This window comes from Saimiri boliviensis, chromosome 5 (genome assembly GCF_048565385.1).
Source record: "Saimiri boliviensis isolate mSaiBol1 chromosome 5, mSaiBol1.pri, whole genome shotgun sequence".
Lineage (NCBI taxonomy): Eukaryota > Metazoa > Chordata > Mammalia > Primates > Cebidae > Saimiri > Saimiri boliviensis.
The window spans coordinates 65,225,064-65,250,511 of NC_133453.1; the positions used below are offsets into that span (position 1 = coordinate 65,225,064).

General features: G+C 41.5%; 1 protein-coding gene and 1 non-coding gene across 7 annotated transcripts in view; both read left to right on the top strand.

The window, feature by feature from the left end:
- The window catches only part of WIPF1 (WAS/WASL interacting protein family member 1), a 125,772-nt gene extending 111,324 nt beyond the window's left edge, over positions 1–14,448 (top strand). For all 6 annotated transcript variants that reach the window (XM_074399445.1, XM_039469946.2, XM_003921850.4 and 3 more), the window contains 4 exons: positions 1,026–1,793; positions 6,009–6,221; positions 7,143–7,256; positions 11,397–14,448. In XM_074399445.1, the coding sequence (XP_074255546.1) occupies positions 1,026–1,793; positions 6,009–6,221; positions 7,143–7,256; positions 11,397–11,452 (1,151 nt within the window). In that variant the 3' untranslated portion in view covers positions 11,453–14,448. The remainder of the gene's footprint in view (positions 1–1,025; positions 1,794–6,008; positions 6,222–7,142; positions 7,257–11,396) is intronic.
- LOC120364446 (U7 small nuclear RNA) lies at positions 8,047–8,109 on the top strand. Its single transcript, XR_005579701.1, has one exon. It is a non-coding gene; the product is annotated as a U7 small nuclear RNA (small nuclear RNA).
- Positions 14,449–25,448: the final 11,000 nt, after the last annotated feature.

A 25,448-nucleotide genomic window follows, 5' to 3' on the forward strand; every position in this document is an offset into this window, starting at 1 on the left:
GTCTTTTTAGTACATATAATTATCTGAAAGTATTTCCTGGTTTATTGTTTTTCTCCCCTCACAAGAATGTAAACTACAGGAATGCAGAACCTTTTCTACTGTGCTTACTCCTCTGTCTCTAGCCTCTAGGTTAATGGCAGGCGTATAACAAGTGCTCACAATTGTTTGGTACATTTATTAACTCATAATTGAAGGGTAGTTTTTTTTTTTTTTTCCCAGAATTACCTTGAGTTCCAAGAGATTCTGAGATGGTGCTTTGAAATTTTCCATCTCTTCATTTCCCTCTTTAGTTTCTCCCTTGTTGAAGCAGAGCAGTTATAGGATTGTTCTGTCCTGCCAATATTGAAGCAGAGGTTGAGCTGGTGAGAAAAAAGTTGTGTAGTTGCTTACTTCTTTGTAGATGAATTCCATCCACTGGTGTCGACTCTTCCAATTAAACTTCATCTGTTGGTTTGTTTTTCTTTTCTTAGTTTCTTCTTATTGCAGTCATAACTCTTCCCTTATATTTTTCCGCCTTTTCTTGGGCCTTTTTCTTCAAAGGGACTAGATAAGCCCTCACATGTGGAGATTTTCATTGGGATAATTAATTTTTTCACCTAAGATAGCTGACTTTCAAAACTGGGAGATACAAGGCTGGGAGACAGATATGGTGATGGGAAAAAATGAAAATCATGATTCTACCCATGCCATCTTGTTCTTGTCTTCTCGTAATGAACAGGCACCTCACCAGAACCCTCACCCATTTCATCCGGGCTTTTGTCCATACATAATGCTAAGAGATCTTTCCAGAATCCTTTTGAAAGCTGATGGGCTATAGAACTTGGGACTAGCAGGTAAATAGAGCTGTGGTCTATTTCCTGCTCCCAGGAAGGACCACACAAAACCCGTATTATATAAATAATAGTTTCCTGTGTTTTATAGCCCCCTGAGGAAGGGCATTCCGGTTGCTGTGAACAGACCCTAGCTTGCTGATTTCCTTAGGGTTCCCGATTTCCTAACTGGACGTCTGTTTTCCTGTTCTTCAGATTCTGGAGGAAGCCGACCACCAGTTTTGCCACCAGGAGGAAGATCGACATCTGCCAAACCTTTTTCGCCCCCAGGTGGCCCAGGGAGGTTTCCAGTGCCTTCCTCAGGCCACAGAAGTGGTCCCCCAGAGCCTCAGAGGAACCGAATGCCACCCCCGAGGCCCGACGTGGGCTCAAAACCCGATAGCATTCCCCCTCCAGTACCTAGCACTCCAAGACCCATTCAGTCAAGTCTGTACAACCGGGGGTCCCCACTAGGGCCCGGAGGCCCCAGGCAGCCCAGTCCCGGGCCGACTCCTCCTCCTTTCCCTGGAAACCGTGGCGCTGCTTTGGCAGGAGGCTCAGTGCGTCAGTCCTCCTCGAGCTCCTCTCCCTTCTCCAACCGGCCTCCCCTGCCGCCTACCCCCAGCAGGGCTTTGGATGACAAACCCCCTCCGCCACCTCCTCCAGTGGGCAACAGGCCCTCCATCCACAGGGAAGCGGTTCCCCCTCCTCCCCCTCAGAACAGCAAGCCTCCAGTGCCTTCCACTCCGAGGCCTTCCTCCTCCTCACAGGCCCCACCACCGCCGCCACCTCCCAGCAGGCCTGGGCCTCCTCCCCTGCCTCCAAGTTCCAGCGGCAGTGACGAAATCCCAAGACTCCCACAGCGAAATCTGTCCCTCACTTCGTCCACACCCCCCTTACCTTCGCCAGGACGTTCGGGTCCTCTTCCTCCCCCACCCAGCGAGAGACCCCCACCTCCAGTGAGGGACCCACCAGGCCGATCAGGTATGACAAGACGTGGGGTGAGTTGTTCCCAAAACCCAGCCCGCCCAAATGTGCCAGTAATCCTGTCAGTCAAGGTAGTCTAACAAAAGCAAGCATAAGTCAACTCTCAGACTGCTTTGTGCTTTTAAAGTAACTTGCGACACATGTGGTCATGACCTCATGTATACCTCTGAGGAAAGTGGGACCAACATTTCTGTTGGTGTTTTAGAGATGAGGACACTAGCCAATAAAGTTAAACGGCCATGAGCTGGTTAATAACGTAGAGGCACGTTCATCCTCCATCTGGGAAGTCTACTGGCCAGTCTACTACCCTGCCTCCCTAGAGAGAATTTCTGCAGGCGTAATTGGGAACATAAGTTCCCACCTCCTGCAGGAGGACTCTGTTATTCCAACAAGAGGGGCAGTTCTTCAAGAGCTAATGAACTTCTCCTGTATTTCTCTCTTCATGCGTCAGGCTTTGAGGCCATTTCTCTGCTCATTAAAGACAAATGTTAAAAAGTCCATTTTGCTCTTTGTTAACATCTCTGGTACAGAAATCCCTTGGAGAATCAAATAAAAAGATAGAGACTTTATCTTCACAAAAATGCTCAGGCCTAAACTCAAAATTCAAATGCTATCGCATGGCTTGGAGGGCCTGCAGAAGCCCATCTGAGACCCTTCCAATGCCGCTGTCCACAGTTGAAAAACCATGATCTCAGAGAGAAACTTTCAGAGTATGAAAGGAAACGCGAGGATTGCCTAGAGTTTGACCTCTCTCTCAGTTACCATAGGCATTTTTAGTAGAATACACTCACTTAATTCGTTTTACAGTGGTTATGGATGACCTCTGTAGGACTATCTCCTTTTAAAATTTAATCTCATCATACAGACCTTATCATGTCTGGAAATGGGGCATTTCTTTCCTTTATGCAGAAATAACAGACCTTTGACACTGTGACCTTAGGAACCTCATAATCACCATTCTTTTTTTTTTCTTCTTTTTGAAACAGAGTCTTGCTCTGTCACCCAGGCTGGAGTGCAGTGGTGTGATCTTAGCTCACTGCAACCTCTGCCTCCCAGGTTCAAGTGATTCTCCTGCCTCAGCCTCCTGAGTAGCTGGGACTACAGACACATACCACCACACCTGGCTACTTTTTTAAAAAATGTTTTTAGTAGAGACGGGGTTTCACCATGTTAGCCAGATGGTCTTGATCTCCTTACCTCATGATCTACCTACCTCGGCCTCCCAAAGTCCTGGGGTTACAGGCATAAGCCACCGCGCCAGGCCTAGAATCACCATTCTTTGAACTTGTTTACATTCTGGAATCACTTAGGGAGCTTTAAAAACCACAAATGCCTATGGCCTTTCCCAGAGTCTCTGGTATAATTGGTCTGGGATGCAGACTGGGAATCAGGATATTTAAAAGCTCCGCAGTGATTATAGTGTGCAGCAGAATTCGAGAACCACACCTTGAAACTGTTGTGTGTTGGCCCTACCAAACGGATGAGTCAGCAGATTAAATCTTCCCCAAAATATGATAGGCATTGACATATAACATTTATTATTTCATTTGATTATATAAGTCATACCTACAGAAATACTGAAAAATATAAAGAAAATTAAAATTATCTGTAATCCACTACCACCATCCAGAAATAATCATTGATAACATTCTTTTCATGTGTCCTTTCAGTCTTTTTAAAATGCATATAATGTACAGTTTTACAAACTTGGTATCGTGCTACCTATATTGTTGCTAATTTGCTTTTTATTTAACAGATCTCATTAATGTTTGCTGCTATGATTATTCTTCTACAGCCTGTCTTTTAACGGCTACCAAATATTAAATCCTACGAATGTACCTTGATTTATTTAACCAGTCCCCTCACTTGGTCATATGGGCCATCTCTAGATTTTTCCTGTTGCAGATAATGCAGTGATACATTTTTGTAGCAAAATATGTGTACACATCTCTGTGTTTCCTTTGGACGAATTCTTACAAGTGGAATTTCTGGCTCAGTGAGTGTGCATAGTAAACTATGGATTTCATAGGTACTGCCAAATTGCCTTCCAGAAATTTTTTACCAATTTACCCTCCCACAAGGAGCATATGAGAGTTCATCAAAGGCCCTCGGTATTTTGAGTGGTTTGGCTTCATTATTATGGGAGTGGGCCTTGGAATCTGATAGATTTGGAATCAGATTCTGGCTCCTCCCCTCAGTCTCCTGATGAGCTTTTTAAGCTTCCAAAATTTCTGAGGCCTTGTCTTCTGTCCCTGTACCTCTCAGCGTTGTTGTAAGAGTTTAACGAGACAAGCATGTATTGTCGTTATCTTATTTCCTGGCACAGGGTTATATTCAATAAATAATCATTTCTGTTATTCTGCCAGTGGGAAATAGACATCTTTTCTACTGTGCTTGCCAGGATTTGGAGCAGGAAGCCACGGGGTTGGAGAGTTAGGAACATGAACATGACCACTTACTTTAAAAAGAAAAAAAGGCCAGGCGCAGTGGCTCACACTTGTAATCCCAGCACTTTGGGAGGCTGAGGGGGGCAGATCACCTGAGGTCGGGAGTTCAAGACCAGCCTGACCAATATGGAGAAACCCCATCTCTACTAAAAATACAAAATAGCCGGGCGTGGTGGTGCATGCCTGTAATACCAGCTACTCAGGAGGCTGAGGCAGGAGGATTGCTTGAACCCGGGAGGCGAAGATTGCAGTGAGCCAAGATCACATCGACTTGAGCTTGGGTGACAAGAGTGAAACTCTTGTCTCAAAAAAAAAAAAGAAAAAAGAAAAAAGAAAAGGAGATGAAGTTGATCAAGTTACACTGTACAGGGCCCCGTCATATTGGAAGTGGAGTTTCCATGTAGTAACAGTTGTGTGGTGGCATCACCAATGAACTTAAACCCACAGCAAATGAGACACTTTCCTCAATCAACTCTTGCTGCCTGGGACTCCAGCAATGACAAGCAGATAGGGTAATAAATAACCACTACCAGGTGATTCACTGAAGACTCCTTGGGAGACCAACCAGGGCTAGGCAGTGCCTCCCACCATCGTAAAATATGTGAGCCAAGACTTTCTGTTAGGGATATCTACAGTGGACAGGTTGTTCAATTTAAGGTTCCTAATTGGATTCTGAATCTATAGCTAATAAGATATTTATAGCACCATAAGACATTGTATTCACATAAAATTCAGCATACAAGTGGAACACTGCTGAAGATCACGAATAATAACTAAGGCCATTTTGATTTACATTGGAAAATGCTCAAGTTTTGGGTTTTGTTTTTTTAATTTACTTACTACTCAAATAGCCGCTGCATTTGGAGGACAGGAAAAGCAAGATGGTTTTCTTTTGTATTAACAAAAATAATTTTCTTTGAATTTTTCTTTAGGAACTTAAAAAACTTAAGGTTATACCATACTGCTACATTTTAAAAAATGGTTTCAAATACTTCCGTAGTATTTTTTTATTTGCGTTTTCACTGGTTTTTTTTTCTGGCAGCAGTGATATAAGGCAGGTGACTATCTGGCACTCTTTTATAGCTAGAAAACCAAGTTCCATAGGGTACCAGCTTGCTCAGGGTCAGAACTCACAGTAGCATTTATAGCCATGGATGTTGATTAGCTGTTTGTCACTCCCTGTGTTCATCTGCCTCCCCAAAGAGAAAGAACGAAGGAGGAACTCCTGCTCTCAGGATGACTGGCATTTGGTTTCCTGATGCCACTTCTGCCTGTAAACAGATCATATGCATCACAGAAGCTTGTTTGTGTAATTAACAACAAAACTGTGCATTTAAAGAACTTTGTTATTCTGAAGACATAAAATAATTTCATAACTATCCTATTCTTTTTTAACAATTATTTTATGTCACAGTGATTAGTTCAATAGATCTTTAAAGGATTATAAAATTTTTTTAAATATGGTTGTCAGTATATACAGATTTTCACCTGTTTTCAATTTTATTGTGCCATCTCCAATCTCAGTGCAAACTCAAAGCTGAAACGGCCATTTAGCTATTAGTATGCACTTGTTTTCACATACATGAATACACAAGTGCATTTTTGTGTTTCTGTGTGTTTACTCATTCCCCAGCTAAATCTCCTAGAAAATCTCCACGCTAGTTAAAGGGCATATGTCCGGCAGGTCCCCATCAGCCTTACACTGATGGTGACCACTGTAACGGAATGTGGATGTAACGTTCTACACTGTCTTCTTTTGCTCCAGGCCCCCTCCCACCACCTCCTCCAATAAACAGAAACGGCAGCACATCTCGGGCCCTGCCTGCCACCCCTCAGTTGCCATCCAGGAGTGGAGTAGATAGTCCCAGGAGTGGACCCAGGCCTCCCCTTCCTCCTGACAGACCTAGTGCTGGGGCACCTCCCCCACCTCCACCAGCAACATCTATTAGAAATGGCTACCAAGACTCCCCATGTGAAGGTGAGGTATGGTCCCAGCTCCTAAGCTATAGGACAGCAACTAAATGGTAAATCTGTTTGTATGTGTGGTTTGCTTGTTTGAGTTTAATTTCTTGTTCCATCGTTATCACACTCCATTGCCCTGATCCAACTGTCTAACCCAGGCATCCCCAAACTATGGCCCGCGGGCCGCATGCGGCCCCCTGAGGCCATTTATCCGGCCCCCCACCACACTTCAGGAAGGGGCACCTCTTTCATTGGTGGTCAGTGAGAGGAGCACAGTATATGGCGGCCCTCCAACGGTCTGAGGGACAGTGAACTGGCCCCCTGTGTAAAGTTTGGGGATGCCTGGTCTAACCATTCTATGGCCCACCATTGATTTGAAATTAAAAATAGTAATCCCCCTTCCCCAGTTCCCAATATGGCAGATCATTTTTCTCTGATCTGTTCTTTGAGTCTCGTTTTAGTTAACTTTACAGAGATTCAAGGATTCGGAAAAGAACCTCTTTAAAGCTTGCCTTTATTATGTACACTTCTAAATAGTTCACTATAGGTAAGAAGTCCAATGGCTCTTACCTGCTATGCTGCCTATCTCTGCCATTGTTATCAGAGTGGTCCCAGTTATTCCTGGGCCTGCTGGTATGGAAAAACATGTCCCATACCTCAGCCCCCAGCTCCTAAGAGGGACTGACTGGATCCCCGTCACTCTCATTAAAAACCACTTTGCTTTCATTTGCAGGCCTGAGATTTTATATATAAAAATATATATATCAGTGTACTGATCCATGATCTTTGTAGCACTTCCAGCTTTTCTGTAAACTTCTAGGCGTAAAAACTAGCACTGATGTCTGTGGTTCTCTCTGGTTCATTCTGTGCCTTTCGTTATGTAAATCTTCATAGCAGATTGTCTGTCACTGAAGATACTGCTTGTTTCTCCCCCTAGATGAGTGGGAAAGCAGATTCTACTTCCATCCGATTTCCGATTTGCCACCTCCAGAGCCATATGTACCAACGACCAAAAGTTATCCCAGTAAATTGGCAAGAAATGAAAGCCGGAGTGAGTATTTCTTCCAGGGTTTTTGAAGATTCATGCTTGAATAGCCTGAGTGACTCCTGGGCTGTATAGAAAATCCAGGCTCTTGCTTGGAGTTGGGTAGAGAACCCTTTGGAACCATCTACCTTCTAGTAAATTCCCCTTCCACAGGCAGTGAGGAAATTGCAGATGCCCAGAATGCATGTGAGAAAGTTATTTTAATGTGTCCTTACAAGCTGAAAATACTGTGGTTTGCTAGTATTAAATTTTGTTATTTTGCTTCTTTGGACAATCTTCCTCCATTTTCATCTTCCTGAGACAGCACAAGTAGAGGCATCTCCTATTCCTTCTGGTTTTGAAATTGGCATGTGTCTGATTAATTATAACAAAAATTTCCTGTAACTGCCTTGATCTTTCAAATGTAGTACAGTCATAGCTTTACAGAGCATTACATGAAAATTTAAATATATCTATAATCTCTCCACATAATAGATATTTTCATTTTATCAGATTCTTGTCCAATTTTTTATCCATATAATTCTGATTTTTTATGTAGTTATAATCACAGAGTACAGTTCTTTGGTGTCAGGGTTACATAACATTGCTTAGTAAACAGTATCCATGTTATCACATGGTTTTTATTTTCGCATAGAGTAACTTACCATTCCCATGGACATTTAAATTATTTCTGTTGTTCTGCTAATGTAGGTAATGCTACCATAAAGAAGTAAATTGCTTTTCCTCCATTGAAGAAGAAATGTGAACAAGAAGGGAAAATAGGCAGGCTGGAATTTCATAACAGTAAATGTATGGGAAGTGTTACAGCTCTTTTAGAATTTTTTTCGCAGGCTTTCCAGGGTTTTGCTGGAAAGCCTCTTAAATTTACTTTAAAAAATACAATAAATATATACAACTAAGAATGAATTAGCATGAAATATGCGTATGTCACCGATGAGGCTTAGGTTCGTGGCAGCCTTAGCCTCAGAGCCAAATTCCCAAACCAGAAATAGAGAAAACATAAGCAAGCAAGTCAAATACCTGTCACAACACCCCTTGCCAGGGCCTCACTCCCTAGCAGAGTGTCTTACACGTACTCAGAGCTTACTGATTCTTTCCTAACACAGTTTAAAGTAATTTTTGGTGGATTGGTTCCCAATCTTATAGGAGATTAATAACAGCTAAAGTTAAGACTAGTGAGAAGCAAAATCACTACCATGAGAGAGAAGTGACAGATGGCAGTCCCAGGTCAGAGGAGGAGATAGGAACAAGGCTGCACTGTGTCGCAGCACAGGACAACACCACATGTTTCTTTTGGGTTAAATGGGATTAAATTAATTGAGTCAAACTGTGCTTTGTGCCTCTGTAGAAAAATTTAAAGAGTTAGAAAATATGGGAAAATTTCCATGGACAAATGCTAGAAGAAAACAGAATACTGCTGCTTAAAAGGAAAACTTTAATTCCTGGAAAAAATCCGTTTATGTGGAAGACTGCATTCATAGACAATACCTAATAAAGAGGTATAGCTGTAATAAAATTATTGTACAAGCATTGATGATTGGAATTTTTAGTGAAAAGTATGATTTCACATGAGACAAATATCTTTGAATGCTGTGTGTGCGTGTGCGTGTGTGTGTGTGCTTGTGTGTGTGTGTGTTCACCAGAAGAAGGGCTTCTGTTTTGTTAAGAGTATAGCCCTTCTTCCTTCTTGGGCACCAATAAATGAATTTACTTTAAGGAGTTGTTCATATAGACTCTAAATATTTTTCCTGACTTCTAATAAACTTCTTATTCTAAATATTATTTGTATTTTTAAATCAGTAACAGACCATCTTCCCTGTACTCTCTAGATTTTGAAGGTAATAGCTAAGCATATTTTTTTCCCCCATCCTCCTTTAAGACTCAAGTAGGCAATATAGGATTAGAACTGTGTCCTGCTCATTACTGCATCTTCCTTGAGAGGCACAGAGCCTGAAACATAAAGGACATTTTCAAATATTTCTTTTGAAAAATTTTCTTGGCCAGGTGTGGTGGCTCACGCCTGTAATCCCAGCATTTTGGGAGGCCAAGGCAAGCGGATCACGAGGTCAGGAGTTTGAGACCAGCGTGACCAACATGGTGAAACTCTGTCTTCACTAAAAAAAATACAAAAATTAGCAGGACATGGTGGTGCATGCCTGTAATCCTAACTACTCCAGAGGCTAAAGCAGGAGAACTGCTTGAACCAGGGAGACAGAAGTTGTGGTGAGCCAAGATTGCACCACTGCACTGCAGCCTGAGCAACAGAGCGAGACTCTGTCTCAAAAAAACAAAATTAAATTAAAATAAAAATTTTCTTGTCGAGACAGGATATCTCTTCGTTGCCTGGGCTGGTATTGAGCTCCTGGTCTCAAGTAGTTCCCCCTCCCTTAGCTTCCCAAAGCACTGGGATTACAGCCGTGAGCCACCATGCCTACCCTAAAACTAGTTTTTAAATTGGTGAACTAATTTCCACTGTCTACTAAAATTTTCTGTAGATTTGCCTTAAATATTTCCAGCATTTGTCATGTTTAATATTTTATAATGATAATAGATCATCCAACAAAAATAAAGAAGGCACTGTCAAGTACCAAGTTTTCTTCTGCTCCTGCAGCTGCCTCAGCCTCCCAGCACACAGCCTGAGAGCACAGCCAGACAGCCCTGAGCTGTACCGAGTGCACTTGGAGTGCCCTCTAATTATAGCTTTGGACAAGGCCAGCCCTCATTCTACTAACCACTTGTGGCGGGTCAGTTGATGGCCAAGGCTCCATGATAGCTGTCTGGTTTACATCCAGATGAGTCTTTTCTCGGATGCTTGCCCAAGAAAATATTTGGTTGGGATGGTGAGAGGAAGAGGCACCTCTCTCAGTGTTCCTTTCCTTGCTCAGAAATTTGATTCTTTCTCAGAAGTCCCTGAGTGGACTACTAGGGTCACTGTCAAGATGCCTACTGAGGAATCTGCCAGTGCCAGCCCACTGAGTCTCAGAGCAGTGGTTGGAGCAGACCTACCTGATTGACACATGCCCCAGACAGACCTGCTCACAGCATCTGAGCACCTGACCTCATGTTGAACACCTGTGAAATTCTCAACAAATGTTTGTGTAGCAAATGAATTTTTTTTTAATGTGAATGGGTTTTAAGCCTAGTACAGTGGTCTGATAGCCATGAATAGCTTGGTTTTTGTTTTTGTTTTGTTTTTGAGACAGGTTCTCACTTTGTCACCCAGGCTGGAGTGCAGTGGCGAAATCTTGGCTCATTACAGCCTTGACCTCTGAGGTCTGGGTGATCCTCCCACCACAGCCTCCCAGGTAGCTGGGACTATGGGACAGGCACGCACCTACATGCCCGGCTAATTTTTGTAGAGATGGGGTTTTGCCATGTTCCACAGGCTGGTCTCTAACTCCTGAGCTCAAACCATCCTCCCTCCTCAGCCTCCCAAAGTGCTGGGATTACAGGTGTGAGCCACCACACCTAGCCATGAATAACTTTTAAAAGAACACATTGACAGAGTACTTGAAAAGATGCTCAACATCACCAATCTTTAGGGAACTGCAAATAAAACTACAGTGATATAAAACTTTACACCCATTAGGATGACTACTGTCAGAAAAGGTTTGTTTAAAAAGTAAAAGATACCTAAAGGCCCAACAAAAGGGAATTGACTAGATAGACTGTAGTATACTCATATTTTGGAATGCAGTGTGTCGTTAATAATCTTTGCAAAGAGTGATGCCTTTGAAAATGTTCAAACTGACCATACGATCTTATTTCTGGAAGAAAAAGGGGAACTGTTTCTAAGTTAAAAATAGACACATAATTGGTTATCTCTGGGTGGTGGTCTTTGTTTTGTTTTTACTCATCCATATTTCCTGAATCCATAATAAACACACACTATATGATAAGAAGAAAATGATTTTTTAACTTTGTGCAGGTACTTGGGAGCCAATGATGGATCATCCACCATAATGTTTATTCAGAACACTACTTGCTTATTTTCACCTCTCACTTCTCATCCACAACATATGCTAGTTAGCTGACGGCCCTGGTCGTGGGGACGAAGTAGTGGATACCTGTGCCACCATGCCCAAGTTTCCACGATGATAACATCAGCTTTCTCACCAAAATTCTATTTTGTCTTTTTACACCAAGGTGGATCCAACCGAAGAGAAAGGGGTGCTCCACCACTCCCTCCCATCCCGAGGTGATCTTTGCCTGTTCTTCTCTTTCTCTACCCGAGCTCAAGAGCTGCTTCTGTTGCTATCGAAGAACTGCACACCCTCCTCCGCACTTCTTCCCTTGTGCCCCTCGTATGGGCAGGAAGAAAGGTGGGAGAGTGAGTGGGAATATGCGTGTGTGGGGTGGGAATCGGTAAGAAATGCACCTAGCTTTTCATATTGTGTTTATTCTCTAGGCTGTTGCTTGCTTCAGCTGCAGCCGGCCTGTGCTGGCTGCCTGGGTCGATAGGCTTTTGTGGAAATAGGCAGAAATGAATTGCATCTCTGCTTTCAACCAACAAAATTCAGACCTTCACTGCTTATTTGCTACAGACTGTAATTATTGAAGTCCCTGAGAGCTGTTTTCTCCTTTCCTTTTTCGCATGCTTGGCCTCCTATGTCCATGAACCACAAACCAACTAAGCAAGTTGCTGAGTAAGAGCTCACAGGAAACTTTTGCAGTCACAGGATGTCCAACCTTTGGCAGTCTGAGCTCAGCTCTAGGACAGAGCTGTCCAATAGAAATATAATGTGAGCCCCAGATGCAATTTTTAAATTTCTAGTATATTTTAAACAAGTGAAGTTAATATTTTATTTAACCCTAGGCATCCAAAATATTTCAACCTGTAATCAACATAAAAATTTTAATGAAATATTTTATATTCTTTCTTGGTACTAAATCTTCAAAATCCAGAGTATATTTTATATTTACAGCACATCTCCATTCAGACTAGTCACATTTTTAAGTGCTCAGTAGCCATATGTGGCTGGTGGCTACCGTGTTAGACAGCACGAGTCTGGAAGATGGAAGCTAGTGCAGAAACCTCTTGTTTCAAAAACAAAAAAAGGCAAGATGGGCTTGAGTGATTCAAGAGGCAACTAAAAATAAAATTAGGACCCAGCACCTTGTTTGACAGACAGTTCGACCTTCAATTTTGCTCCCTTATTTTCTCTCTTCCCTTAATATCTGTGTACAAGTGTTGCTTCACGGTACCAAGGTCAAAACTGATGGAGTACAGTTTACTAAGGTCATGTGGAATAAAGCCATTGGAAAGAAACAGAAAGCCTGTCAGGGCTTCCGGGCTCAGAACCAGCTGGCTCACACGCTCACTTGTCAGTTCGACTTGTGCCTTGTAAATTGGAAGCAACTTTTGCTCCTCTCTGCCTGAGCAAGCTCCTGAGGTTAGGAGAGACTAGGAAGGTTTGGTAGAAGGGGAAGAAAGTCAGGGAAAGGTATCAAATCAGAAACATGGAAGAAAGGAACAGATTTGAATTGGTGGGCAAAACTCTAAAAATCTAAATCTGATGCTTATGTAAGGGTTGAGCAAATTAGGGAGATTGCTAGCGGAATTCCTGGTAGAAATTGGAGGGAATCTGTTTTGCATCATTTGTCTAGGATCTATGCAAGTACATCTCTGCTAAAGGACCATAGGGAAGGGCCAGCCTTGCCTTTTTTTATATGATTTTGTTTACACTTTTTCTGAGATTTTAAATCTAGCTATAGAGTTGGGGGGGAAAAATATTTCCACTTATATATTTTATATGGTTATGTTTAAAATTACCATTACTTGTTTTTTAAAAACACGTGACCACATGTATATGTATATCTACCTAAACATTGTATCATGGTTTCAGTGTGTTATTCATGTATTACTGGGAGATGCTAACAAGAAACCAACCCAAAGAAAATCCTGAAAGATGCATTTCTATTTATAAAATAAATGTTTCATTTATATAAAAGAAAAAGAACTTAAGAGTTCTAATAAATGGGATGTCTAATAAATTATGAAATTACTGATTTGAATATATTATATTTTTATAACTTCCTTGCCAAAGTCCTAGATTTAGTACATTAGAGAATGTGTTTCCTCTCTCCTTTACCATTAATCTGTCTTCCATACAGTCATTTGGGCTTTTTACTCAAAGAGAATAAAAAAATAGTAAGGTGTAACAAGCTTGGCCAAGTGTTGGTTTAAAAAAAAAATTAATCTCTAGCATTTTGGTAATTGAGCAGCATCATTTATTTGGGATTCTTTGATCTGACTTCAACAGTGAAAAACATCCTTATGATAAAGCCAAATGACCCACTTGACAAAAGATGGAGTTTGCCCTTCCTAGAAAATGTGGCGAAGAAAAGTCTGACCCAAAGAAAGTGGGTCTGAATTTTATAAGGGGTAGTAAGAATTGGACAATTGCTTTATATATCTCAACTTTGCCGGTACCATTCTAAATTTGAAACAGAGTCAGAGCCCAAAGTTGCCATTCATCTGGAATAGAGATGTTTTAGTCTGTATTTTTTAAGTGAATGTTTCTTTAATACACCTACACCCTTTCTTTTAAAGTTTGCAACCTAATTGCATCTAAAACTTTGAATAAGTTCTGTGGTAAAATCTTAAACTATGGAAAATCACAAAAATGAATATTTTCTTCCCTGAAATCAGAGCTTACATGTGTATTTTTTCCGTAAAATTTCCAGATAAATGTATTCAATATGTAATACAGTATTTTAACATTCACCTATTATTTTATATTGAAATGTATTACAGTATTAAAACTCAGTGTTCAGTATTTATTTCACTATGCATTTTATTTAGTAAAAGCCAAGAAAAATGTTTAATAATCCAATGGTGCCTTACTTTGTGATTTAAAAGAAATCAACTTTTTTTATGTCTAAGTAGCAGATTGTTTGCGTATTTGTAAAAACTGTTAGGTCTTTATATTTTAAATTGTAATACCAGTTTTGTTTATTTTAGTAGCAGAAATGGGATATTGTTAAAGTTCCCCAAAAAATTTTGGCATGAAATTAATTTTTCCCTCCTTATAGTCAAGAACTGTAGAGGAAGAAAAAAAAATTTCATACCATGCACTATGTAAACAGACACATTTTGGTATCTGTGTCATCAGGATAATGTAAATGGTAGCATAGAGACTACCCTAGACATCTGGATCTTTGTAAGTTAGCCAGACAATAAATAAAAGCAGAACAATGTGGTGTCAACTGGTGGTTTTTCTTTTAAATACTGTTTATGTAAATATAAACCTAAAAAAAAACAAGTATCTCTTTTCTGTTTTATACTGTGGAAAAGAAAGACCAAAAAAAAGGTTTGTATGAGTAAGTAAATATTCATTGCACCTTATAGGTAAGGAACTATCTTATAGCAATAATATGTGCATTAAATGAGATAATGTACTCAATATTTAGCCTTAGCGTAAGCACACAATAAGGAGTAGCCACTATTAGTGTGAGATAGAAAACAAATATTTATATAATGATCCTAAATTAATTGGAGCCAAATCCACTAGAAGGGAATTTACTAGTGTACTTTTAAAGGAAAGGAGCTCTAGCTCCTAGATTGAAAAAATATCCATATCAGAAATGCAAAGCAACCTCTACACAAGGGTCATCTCACCTACTGTCCTCCCTGTACCCCCAGGCCTGAAAAATGAAATTTTACAGTGCTTCAGTCATCAAAGAAGTATTATTGGGTTCAATATGAAATGACAGAAATTAAGAGCCAGAAAGAACCTTACAGATAGGGCAACCTTAGAATTTATGATCCACAATGGAACATTTCTGAGAGTGGAAGGGGTGCTAATAATAGTTGCAGTGGCACAACAGGTATAAATCTGGGTTGCCTTGAAGGATTGGGCCATGTGGTCACCCCACTCAGAGGTCATCCAGTCCAACCATCTGTGCTCACAGTTGGGTAATTTAAGGCCCCAAATGTTGCACTGATGATGGACAAGCAGTGTCACTTCTCACTGTACTGTCCCATCTTCATAGTCCTTACTGCCTCTCTCTGTCACTGTTTCATGTGTCTTTCACATTGGCTGGAAGGAAAAGGCCAAGTGAGAGTTTACAGCGTCAGAGCAAAAGCCATGCACTCACAAACTTGCATTTGGATTCTGGCTCTGCCACTTGCTCCCTGCGAGGCCATAGACAAGTTATTTAAGTCCTCTGAGTTCTAGCTTCCTTGACTACAAAATGGCTACAAAGCTTAAATAATACACACCCAGAAGCTTTGTAGATGGTTTATTGAAAAATATATATTTTTTAAAATAAATAAGTAAATATGCAAACACCAAACAAGATACCTGGCATATGTTAGGTACTCAATGAAAATTAATTCCATTTCATTTTTTAATCCTTTTGCCACCAAACCTAGGCCATATTCATGGCAGAATTCTCAAACGCAGCCAAAGAAGTCTAACAAAATTCAGTTACAGAATCTTTAGGAATAAAAATTGCTTTCAAGTCTGGCCTCATTGGTTCAAAGTGGAATTATTTATTTGATTCACCCATTTAATAAATTTTTATCAAGCCCTTACTGTTGACCAGCTTCACCACAAATGACCTATTCATAACTGGATCCCCACCACGACTGTAGTGGTCAAGTGATTTCTGAGTGGCAGTTAAGGAGGCCAGCACCCATTCCAAACAGGCATGGACGCAACTTCAGCCACCCATGCCACAGAGGGCTTGCTACTGGGGTGAAGGCACATATTTCATATATTCTTACCCCCTTAAGTAATTTATTTGCTTTCTTTTTTTCTAATCTCAATGTCATGGTAAATAACACTGATTTTTTAAAAATTGTTAAACCTACAGGAACCTTGAAAGAAAAAACAGTATTTGGAAAGATTTTGGATGACCAGTAAGTTACATCTTTTGGGTTCAGATTAATTTGAAAAGTAAATTCAAGGATTCCAAGTTCCCTAAACATTCCAACTAATTGAAGGCTCCCTGGGTACCTAATAGTCTCCGGTTCCCTTCTCCCTTGTCTTCCCCACAGCCTCACTTCCCTCCAGCCTGAACACATGGCATTTAATGTCTATGTCTGGACTTACATTTAGCATGTATGTGTTTCTCTTACTGATAAATGTTAAGAAATGTCCCATCCATCAACATTATAGCACAAATACCTTTGTCTTAAAATATGGCTTCCATTATTATAGAGGTGCATTTACAAGAAGCTAATTCAGCTCAAGCTTTGGGATCCCCCACTTGCAAGGGGGTTGGCTTCTGTTTTATTATATTTTTTTATTTTAGAGGGTCTCACTGTGTCATCCAGGCTGGAGTACAGTGGCATGATCACAGTTCACTGCAGCCTCAGATTCCTGACCTCAAGCAGTCCTCCTGCCTCAGGCTCCTGAGTCACTGGGACTTACTACAAGTGCGCAACCATGCCTGGCTAATTTTTCTTTTTCTTTTTTTTTTTTTTTTTTTTTTTGGTAAAGAGGAGTGATCTCACCATATTGCACAGGCTAGTCTCAAATTCCCGGCCTCAAGCGTCTCCCACCTCGGCCTCCTAAAGTGCAAGGATTACAGGTGTGAGACACTGCCTGGCTGGGGCTTCTAGTTAAGTACTCATTTTCATATCTAGTTTTTTATTTGTGATTTTATATTATTTTTCTTAAATAGGACACCTTATATTGTCTAAAGCTTCAGACCTCACAAAACCTGGACCTGCCCTGGCAATTCTGCCTTGCTCAGCTTCTGGTGGAGAACTCAACCAAAGTGAATGTCTTAAAAACGTTAAGCCATCAGCTTCCCGTGAGTGACAGATACAAGAGAGCCAAAGTGTTTGCCTCCTTTGTCCTCCCTGAGTGACTTGTAAATGTCTCTAAAATAACGTGGTCATTGCATTGCCCACATTGCATTAGAGTCAAAAGCCCCAGAACGTGCCCTATCTAGGAAAATAATTTGAACTTTGAGGTACCTGGAAAACAAGCCCAGCTGTTATTAGACGTTGAGCTCAAATTCAGCTTAAGTTTTGGCCAGGAGGATGCCTGCCAGAACTCCTGGAATATCCATCATGGACTTAACATAAATATATTTTAGTCATAGGGGCTCCCACCCTTTTCCTGTTTTCTGTCTGCCTTGGTAAGTTAAAGGTCACCCATCAAAATGCTATCTATTTCAGATCGGTTCCAAAAACAAATAGCAGCAAATAATTGGGAAAACCTACATGATTTAATGTACTATGTATACTCTGATATTTATTTGTACATTTTTACTTATTCAAATCATCAACAAACTGGTTGAAGAACTATAGTTTATTAAGCACTAGCAATATAAAGACATACATGATACAACAGGAAGTTTTTAAGTACTAGTCCCAGAACCAAGTATAAGATTAAATTCTAGATCTAACAAAAACTTCAGCCAGTAGGTACAACCCAACCCCACCCTACCACTGGTTCTGGAATGCTCTTCACCACAGACATAGGGCTGTTTGGTTGGCTGTGTGCACGCAAGGAAAATTCCAGCTTATGCTTGCTCCTTCGAGATTTACTCTTGGAGCAAAAGCATGGACAGTCCCAAAGGAGGCCACCGTGGGGAAAATGAAAAGCATCTAACACAATAATGAAAACAGTAATTTTATACCATCAAGACACGCTACCATGGCCAGGCACAGTGGCTCCCACCTGTATTCCCAAGACTTTGGGAGACTGAGGTGGGACGATTGCTTGAACTCAGGAATTAAAGACCAGCCTGGGCAGCATAGCCAGAACCTGTCTCAAATAAATTTTTAAAATTAGCTGGGCGTAATGGCATGGTGCCAGTAGTCCTAGCTACTCCGGGGGCTGAAGCAGGAGGATCACTTGAATCCAGGAGTTTGAGGATGCAATGAGTTATGATTCTGCCACCGCACTCCAGCCTGGGTGCCAGAGACCCCATCTCTTAAAACAATAAAATTTTTTAAAAAAGAAGACATTCTGCCTAGTTTATATATCTAAATAATCTTTCTTTTTCATATAACCAGCATCAATTATTGATTCCCAACTGTGTACTATACAATTTGAGCTAGGCCCTTCACAAATATTATTGCCAATCTTTGTGTCTTTACACATAGGGAAATCAAAGCCTGAGTGGATTAGAAATTTGCACCAAGCCACTTGCCTTGAGTGGATTGAGAATTCAAAATCAAAGCTCCTGGATCGAATTTGAATGAGGAGTCAGATCATTGTCAACTTTTCATTTGTCAGTTTAAAAAAATACCAACATTTCGTATCAGTAAGAACCTTTTAATGAGCCAAGACAATGGAAGACCTCATTTGAGAATGAGATAGTTGACTCAACTGAGTAAACATAGCTTCGTGGAAAGCTCCATTGTCCTCACTTTCTTCACTGCTTCTTGGATGTCATCTAACTTCCTTTGGTTCTTTGCAGTTTAGAGGGTGGTTATAATCCCTCCCTTGAAGTCTACATAAATTTGCTTTTCAGTCCATCTTATCAGATACCTGCTACCTTTTAGGTGATCTCCAAGGAGCCAGTAAAATTCAGATGTCATTTCTTTAAGCAGTTACAGGTTGTGGGAAATCCCCATGTCAGAATCGAACTGCCGTGTGCCTAGTTAACTTGCTTTCCTGTGAATCTCTATTCCTTTGTACTGTTCATTATTTATAGCATATTTCTACCGTTCCCATCATAAATGTGTAGTATTAAATTTCTTTTTTACTCTCCTTGGAGCTGGAAAAGTCATGTGTCTCTTTTAAATACCAAATAATAGGATTTGCTGTTCAGTAAGAGCCGGAAGTAAACCTTGTGTTCTTTGCGTCATGCTACCTAACACTCAGTAGAGCAAAAAGACAGTCATATTCAACAAAACGGACAAAAAGTGGCTCCACAGTTTTCAGGCATTTTTACATACCTTATGTCATTTGTACGCCACAGCAGCCCTCAGAAGGAGGAAGGAGGAGGAAACTGCTCCCCATGTCACAGGTGCAGGGCTAAGGCCTGAGAGAGGAAGTAACTTAATCAAGGCCCCACAGCTGTTGGGCTTACGGGCCAAGACTAAACCCCTCTCTGACTCTTTCAGTCACATTCTTTTCGTTGCATTTTTTGTCCTGATTGTCTTCATTTATTTAACAAATATTATTGAGCATCTTCTCACAACAGAGATGGCTGGGGATATGCAGGTCAGTACTGCAGAATGCCTGTGTCTCTGGAAGCCTGTGGTCTTTGGGCAGGGCTGAGGAACTCTAGACCTAGGCAGAGACATTAATTGTTATTCAAAGGCCAGATACCATGCATCAGGAGCATCCAAAGAAGGTAGAACTCCTGTGAAAGGCATTGGGCCTCACTGCTTCACCCTCACAGGCACTGCCCTCCCCCTCTGGTTTAGACTTGCAGTGTCTCGCAGAAGGAAAGACTCACCTGCAGTGCTTGTTAAATGCAGATTCCCCGGCTCCACCGCAGCCCTACCAAAATAAGAATCTCTTGGAGCCCACGGAATTTGTATTTGTAACAAATTTCAAGGTCATTCTGATTCGCCTCCAGATTTCAGAAGCACCACTTCAGAGATTTTGCCCTTGCACTAGGTCCTTTAAGACAATGAATGTATTCATAAGCCTGGAACCTGGACTAAACAATCAAACAGACGAAAAGAATGCATTCAGATATACAGAATATACGAAGTAATGTGGATAACTCCATCTCCTTAGATGATGGAGCCGTGTCCATTTTTTTTTTATTTTTATTTATTTTTTTGAGGCAAAGTCTCATTCTGTCACCCAGGCTGGAGTGCAATGACACAGTCTAGGCTCACTGCAACCTCCGCCTCCTGGGTTCAAGCAATTCTCCTGCCTCAGCCTCCCAAGTAGCTGAGATGACAGGCACATGCCACCACACCCGGCTAATTTTTTATTTTTAGTAGCAGCAGGGTTTCACCATGTTGGGCAGGCTTGGCTTGAACTCCTGACCACAAGTTATCCACTCACCTTGGCCTCCCAAAGTGCTGGGATTACAGGTGTGAGCCACCGAAACCAGCCAAGCCTGCATAAATTAAAATTTAAAAGAATATATGAAATAATATAAAGATTAAATCAGGATGGTATTCACTTTTGTCATACTGATTCATTGCATTCAACACTGTCCCATGTGTGCTAATTCATTAGAATGCTGTGGTCTCAAATACGCATTCCTTCCAAAATTTTTCTATCAGATAAACCTCGAGGACATTATGCTAAGTGAAATAAGCCATACAAGAAAAGACAAACGCTGAATTATTCCTTTTTTTTTTTTTTTTTTTTTAATAACAGAGATGAGGATCTCACTGTGTTGCTCAACTGGTCTCAAACTCCTGGGCTCAAGCAATCCTCCTGCCTCGGCCTCCCGAAATGCAGGCATGAGTCACTGCACCTGCCTGGATGATTTCATTTTTATGAGCTATCTAAAGCAATCGAATTCATAGAAACAGAAAGTAGAATGCCGGTTGCCAGCGGCTAAGGGTAGGGGGAAGTGGGAGTTGTTTAAAAGGTATAGTTTCAGTTTTACAAGATCAAAAGGTTTGGAGATCTGTTTCACAACAAAATGAATATACTTAACACTATTGATCATACACTTACAAGGAGTTAAGAAGGTGAGTTTTGTTATGTTTTTACCACAGTAAAAATTACCTCTATATTGGCCAGGCTAGGTGGCTCACGCCTATAATCCCAGCACTTTGGGAGGCCAAGGCAGGTGGATCACCTGAAGTGGGGAGTTTGAGACCAGACCGACCAACATGGAGAAACCCCATCTCTATTAAAAATAAATAAATAAAAAAAATTATATCTAGGCTGGGCGTGGTGGCTCACACCTGTAATCCCAGCACTTTGGGAGGCCAAGGTGGGTGGATCATGAGGTCGGGAGATAGAGACCATCCTGGCCAACATGGTGAAACCCCATCTCTACTAAAAATACAAAAAAAAATGAGTTGGGCATGGTGGCACATGCCTGTAGTCCCAGCTACTCGGGAGGCTAAGGCAGGAGAATTGCTTGAACCCGGGAGGCAGAGATTGCAGTGAGCCGAGATCACGCCATGGCACTATAACCTGGGCAACAGTGTAAGACTCCGTCTCAAAACAAAAAAAATTACCTCTATATCTATCTATCTGTCACCAAATTCTGATGACAATTTTCCATCATGTTACATGCTACCCTATCCTCTCTGCCAAAGAAAACTCCTACGGTGATAGCACTGTGTAGTCCTGGCTGGGAATTATCAGCACTCTGTACCGAGCATATGTTCTATGTTCTTTCAGTGTGTTTGCAATGTGTGGCCCTCTCCATGCCATATTCTGGTGAGTTCTAGTAAACAGTGTTGGCTCATTGTGCTATCAAAAGGTAAATAGGGTGGCTTCTGCCATAAAGAAAAATGGAAGAGTATCACAGTGGATGTTAAACATCACGGTGGATGTTAAAAATGTTTAAGCACACTTTGGGAGGCCGAGGCAGGCAGATCACAAGGTCAGGAGTTCGAGACCAGCCTGGCCGACATCTCTACTAAAAATACAAATTAGCCAGGTGTGGTGGCACATGCCTATAATCCTAGCTACTCGGGAGGAGAATTGTTTGAACCCAGGAGGCAGAAGTTGCAGTGAGCACTCCATCCTGGGCAACAGAGCAAGACTCTATCTGGGAAAAAAAAAAAAAAAAAAAAAAAAAAGCTTAAGCAGCTCAAGATGATGCCAAAGAAATGAAGTCTCAGTGATAGAGAAGCACCAACAGGGATTCAGGATGGTGGAAGCCCTCACATGACAAGGAGTATCATAAACATCCCTCCTGCCAGGGAGGTTAGACAAACAGTTATGACTGGTAGTGGGGAGAAACTATGGCCTGGCGCACACTGTGACCTCAGGAGATAAAAAGAGAAGAGAAAACCCACTAGAGAGGAGCCTGGACTCAAAGACTTGGCCAAAACAGCCTGTTCACTTGGGCCCTTTCTGGGAACACATGCCCCCTCCAGCTAACCGGAAACACCTTCAGCTTTGCTGGGATTGCAGCCTCCACACTTACCAGTGTTTCACTTTAGCGAGGGGAGAATGAGTTACAAGATGCTGGAGCAGAGATTCTTACACCTCATCACACCTCCTGGAAGGCTTGTTAACAGAGTCCAGGAGGCCTGTGCCCACTGCTAGTGATTCGGATTCAAAAGGTCTAGGGTAAGGTCTGAGAATTTGCATTTCTAACAGGTTTTTGAGTAATGCTTGATGTTGCTGGTTCTCAGACCACACTTGGAATAGTTCTGCTCACTATCACAATGAAACAGTCTATTTGTATTAAATCATTATGTATGTATAACATCTAACGGAAATACATTGCTCATAATTTTTTTTTTTTTTTTTTTTTTTGAGACAGAGTTTCACTCTTGTTGCCCAATCTGGAGTGCAGTGACACGATCTTGGCTCACTGCAACCTCTACCTCCTGGAGTCAAGCAATTCTTCTGCCTCAGCCTCCTGAGTAGCTAGGATTACAGGCATATGCCACCACACCCGGCTAATTTTGTATTTTTAGTAGAGATGGGGTTTCACTATGTTGGTCAGGCTGGTCTTGAACTCCTGACCTCATGATCTGCCTGCCTCGGCCTCCCAAAGTGCTGGGATTACAGGCATGAGCCACCTTGCCCAGCCACATTGTCCATAATTTGCATTATAGTGCCAGGCTTGGTGGTTCATGCCTGTAATCCCAGAACTTTGGGAGGCTGAAGTGGGCGGATCACAAGGTCAGGGGTTTGAGAGCAGCTTAGCCAAAATGGTGAAACCCCATCTGTACTAAAAATACAAAAATTAGCTGGGCGTGATGGCTAGTGCCTGTAATCCTGCTACTCAGAAGAATCCCACTACTGAGTGCCTGTAATCCCGCTACTGAGGCAGGAGAATCATTTGAACCCAGGAGATGGACGTTGCAGTGAACCAAGATCGCACCATTGCACTTCAGCCTGGGCGACAGTGTGAGACTAAGTCTCAAAAATTAATAATAGCCGGGTGGCTCACGCCTGTAATCCCAGCACTTTGGGAGGCAGAGGCAGGTGGATCACAAGATCAGCAGATCGAGACCATCTTGGCCAACATGGTGAAACCCCGTCTCTAGTAAAAATACAAAAATTACCTGGACATGGTGCACATGCCTGTAATCCCAGCCACTTGGGAGGCTGAGGCAGAAGAATTGCTTGAACCAGGGAGGTGGAGGTTGCAGTGAGCCAAGATCACACCACTGCACTCCAGCCTGGCAAAAAAGCAAGACTCCATCTCAAATAATAATAGCAATAATAATAATAATTTGCATATAGTTGAAGAAACTTAGCTGAAAAAAGGAGAAAACCAGTTAGTATGGTATTGTACCAAGAATCTAATAATGACTTACAATTACCTAAAACTCTCTTTGACCAGTAATCATATCTACAGCTGTTTTTTGCTGGTTCCCCCTTGCCCATGTATCATGGGGGTTGGGGTGGAATCCAATGTTAATAAATGTTAATTATGGATTTTTAAAAATCAAACCAAAACAGCAAAAATCATGAAAAAAGTAATTCGTGAAAGCTGACAAGCTTTCACCTTAATCATCTCAAGGTTAAATAATGATCAGAATTCTTTTAGTTGAAGCACTTATGTTGCATCTTGATGTTTGACTATCATATAAATATAACTGTGCTATTAGGCGCTATTTTTCATTGCAGATGAAACTGATGCATCTTTGCGTGGTGCAGTCTGACATAGTAAAATTGTTACTGTCTAGGTAGGATATTCATAAAAATGTAATTATCGTCATCAGAACAGTCTTTAAACTCATGAGTAGTGACGGCCAGATTCATTGCCAGTTCTCAATCACTTCCCATATAATAAAGAAACTTCTTAAAGCAAGCCTTGGAAATCACTTAATGTCTTACAGAGGGAAGCTATTCTTTTTTTTTTTTTTTTTTTGAGACAGAGTCTCACTCTGTCACCCAGGTTGAAATGCAATGGCGCGATCTCTACTTACCGCAACCCCCGCCTTCCAGGTTCAAGCGATTCTCTTGCCTCAGCCTCCTGAGTAACTGGGATTACAGGCATGTGCCACCACACCCAGCTAATTTTTGTATTTTTAGTAGAGACGGGGTTTCAACATATTGGCCAGGCTGGTCTTGAACTGCTGACCTTGTGATACACCTGCCTTGGCCTCCCAAAGTGCTGGGATTACAGGCGTGAGCCATTGTGCCCAGCCACAGGGAATCTATTCTAATCAAACCACAAAATGTGCTGGGAGATGGCGATGGGAACTCAAGCTGCCCTCCTCTGCCTAACTTTGGACAGGGTTGGACAGAGACTTAACATATTTCGTTCGGTTTACTCACCAGTAGGTTTTTCTTTGTTTTCTTGTGTGTGTTTTTAATTTTTATTCTTAAACAATATGTACCACCAAGAGGTTTAATAGCAGCGCTGTTTGTTGGAAGAGTGCTTTGAGAAGAGATCATGGCAAGACCACCTTCAGTGTAAATCAGAAATGGTTACTGACTATAATACATTTATCATGGTTCTTTTCCTTTCTTTCTTTTTGGACCAAAACCAAGAGACAGCAGCCCTGTACGCCCTGGGGTCTCCTCTCATTTTATTTCTTGAGTTCATAACCTGCTGGAGGAACAGCCCAGCAGTTGCCTCCCAGGCACCGTGGCAGCTGGACAAAACACAGCAAGTGCTATCAGCAGGATTCCGCCCCTCGTTAGTGGAGTGCCCGGTGTTCTTAATGTCCCAATCACTGGTTTAGTAGCATGCTTGATAAACTTAGGAATACCAGAAGCAATCACATTTCAGTGGGTTAGAGAAATAAAAGGAGCAGATTTTTGGACTTGAAGAAAACCATCTGTTCAAATGAGAAAGCAACCTTGTTTTTGATTCTCACTGTCCTTTTCAGATTACTCGATAGGGGAAAGTACTTCCCTTGCCCCAAAATGAAAATCTGCATCATCTTACCACTCGTTTTTACCACTTTTAATTAATAAACAGTCCTATAGCCATTCTAAGCCTCCAACACCCTCCACTGAGAAGTTAGAATATCTAGTTTTGTGTCATAATCAATCCTTTTTTTTTTTTCTTTTGGAGAGGGAGTCTCACTCTGTCACCCAGGCTAGAGTGCAGTAGCACAATCTCAGCTCACTGTAACCTCTGCCTCCTTGTTCAAGTCATTCTTCTGCCTCAGCCTCCCAAGTGGCTGGGACTACAAGCACGACATCCAGCTAATTTTTT